The sequence below is a fragment of the Mizuhopecten yessoensis genome, unplaced genomic scaffold (genome assembly GCF_002113885.1).
Source record: "Mizuhopecten yessoensis strain PY_sf001 unplaced genomic scaffold, ASM211388v2 hete_36103694, whole genome shotgun sequence".
NCBI classification, from domain to species: Eukaryota; Metazoa; Mollusca; class Bivalvia; order Pectinida; family Pectinidae; genus Mizuhopecten; species Mizuhopecten yessoensis.
Genome location: NW_018483964.1, coordinates 1 through 2,724, shown reverse-complemented (window position 1 = coordinate 2,724; position 2,724 = coordinate 1). Strand labels below are relative to the sequence as shown.

The following is a 2,724-nucleotide window of genomic DNA, read 5'->3' as shown; positions in this document are numbered from 1 at the left end:
AAAAGGTGACACTATGTAACCTGTAGTATCACAAACGGTGACGCTTATCGCTGGTATTTGTGATACTGTGTAACCAACGTTATCTCATCTTCACTTTTTAACCTGAAGTAGCATAGGAGATACCTGGCCGGCCTCTTGGTGATGATACCTAATAGCATACAGCCCTTGACCTGTTTCAACCCCGACCATTCCTCTAATCTTCTACCTTACCTGGTCTCCGGGCAGCGCATAGTGTTCCCATGGGTACTTGAAACTGATCGATTCCCGTTTTGCCAGTTCAGGATGAGAGTAGTTAAGTCGGACCCCCTGCCGCCCCGTATGTTTGGCAAACCAGGCCGCAGCCTCGTCACCGCAATCCAACGTGTCTATGGCTAGCGGGCCAGTCCTTTAACGAAATATTCATTAAGATCACAAAACACTTTAATAGAGATCGTGCTTAAATGTCAAAGTACACTTATACTCTGCTTTGTGCATCTTATTTTAATTCTGAGTCTTAAAGCATTTGTTTATCAAAGACCTCGTTTTCAGAATGTTTTCGCGGTGCGAGCGTCATTTTTGGAATGGCGAGGTCAAAGTTTTGGATCAGAAATGATTGGTTCAGTAATACGTCAGCGAGTCATACCCAATATGGCGGACCATTGCTTGGTCGAGTTTGGGAGTGATGGGTACCATGAGCGGTTCCATCCCTGGGGCGGTCATCTCCACCTTATCATCGTGCAACTTCACGGTCACAAGTAAAAGCTTCGGCTCCTTGTTAGCATTGATCCAAGTGTTTTCTCTGGAACTTAGAATCCAATGCCTGGGGGGTGGGGAAAGATAAATCATTGTTAAGGCATGGTATTCAGATGTTTTTGCATTTAATATATTGAAATATTTGTGAAATATAAACCGTATTGAATGGAAGTTTTCTCATTTTTTTTAATTTTTTTTAAAGTATGAAAACGAAAATGTAACTGCAATTAAATTACGTAAATGACGTCACGTTGGACAACAAGGTTGCGCAACATTTTGATGCTGTCACTCGAAGCGCGAAAAATGTAATACACATAAATACTAAAATGTTTGTTAAGACTTTTGTCATGGTGAACACAAGAGGTCAGTCATTTTGATGAAACCTGTCCTCCGTCTCAGGTGAACTGTTGACATGGGCATTGAAAACATCAAGTTTAGAAACGAAAGATTTTGAGTCAATCGGATACTGGGTTACAACCATTGGTTACCTAAGACACGATAACCGAAATAATATATTAAGCTATGTACAAACAACTTCTTACATCACGTAGGCCACCGAAAACGGCGCAGTGGACAGCAGGATGTACTTACTACCTGGCATTTTTACAAACGTTACCCATGTAAAATCATTGCATCAACTTTTGATTGATTATTACTAAAAAAAAAAGCACAACAGTTTACAGGAATAACCGAAAATCATGTATTTTATGAGTCTCATCTTTCCTTTGTTCATATCTTGTCCCAGTTTTATCGATTTTGAATTAGAATCACAGTTTTGTTGACACTGCGATATTCAGTAGTTGATCTGTGAACATTACTAATCTTAAATAATGTGAGACATTAAACGAGACACGCATAAAGCCATAGAGTATTATAAACGTCTCCAGTTAAAATTCAAACTAACCAATCTGTACACTACCCGTCATATAGCAACAGACAATCTATATAGGTCATGCGTGTTAAAATGTGTAACAACATATACCAGTACTAGTACGATACCAGGACACGATTCAGGTTAACGAAGTGTTCAGCCACACAGGTGTGACTCATCCCCGACGGGGCGGGGTTAGAGTGGGGACAGTGGGGACGATGGGGAGTGTGAAGGGAGAGGGGTGCTGGCTATACAAACCTGTCCGTGACGCCATACTGACGCAATCCTGTTAATGTACATTCGGCTGTTTTGACGTCCAGACCCCGGCATGATTTCACCGGGTAAAGTTGCAGACTTGACACTCTTCCGACCTTCTCGTATACCTTTGGTCGATTTAAAGCTAGCCACGAGGTGAAGCCATACTTCAGCACGGAGGCGCCGATCAGACTAACAAACGTCGTCGTCGCATCATCTTCAAGGAGGGACAACATCGTAACCTACCAGAAAAGGATAGTAATGACCTTGACTCATGGGGAGTGAAACGTGTTTGTGACGAAATACTGAGGGTTGTTCATCTGCTTTTTATGTTTCACTTCCGTGTCAATGATTCTTCTTGTTACCCACGTAACCTTTTATACCAAGAGAGTTTAAAGTGATCGTGCTCACTGTGAAACATTCATACTATAGGCCATGTATAGGCCTCACACACATACATCTATGTGTATTTTGTTTCACATCGACAAGGTAGACTACCAGTGCCCTGTATACACTAGGGCTGTAGTACTTTAAATGAGATAAAGGGAACCAGGGTTACTGATATCCACCGTCCTGGAGAATGTTTTATAAAATGTTCCGTTTTGGTGGGAAGGTAACCGGATGTTTTGATAACTCGTTCAGGACTTGACGGCAACACGTGTACATTTTAATGATGTCTAATCCGAGAAGTCGTGTATTTCACTTGGTAGAAGTATATAACAAGGTTGCGTCAGTTACTGTTTGAACCACATTTTCATAGCGGGATTGTTGTTGTGAATGTCTGTTGTCCGTACTAATATGGCTAAAACGACTGTCTATATTGGACAATTTAAAATGCAAAACCATCAAAAAGTTCAAATATATTG

At 41.2% G+C, this 2,724-nt stretch overlaps 1 protein-coding gene across 1 annotated transcript; it reads right to left on the bottom strand.

Annotated features, from left to right (window-relative positions):
• Nucleotides 1–210: 210 nt before the first annotated feature.
• On the bottom strand, nucleotides 211–2,413 carry LOC110444353 (mitochondrial amidoxime-reducing component 1-like; the record flags this gene model as incomplete). Its single annotated transcript, XM_021488737.1, has 3 exons — nucleotides 1,862–2,413; nucleotides 623–799; nucleotides 211–385 (listed from the first exon to the last, which is right to left on the bottom strand). Coding segments are annotated over exons 1-3 (585 nt in total), but the record flags the coding sequence as incomplete, so codon positions are not given.
• Between the last annotated feature and the right edge of the window lie 311 nt (nucleotides 2,414–2,724).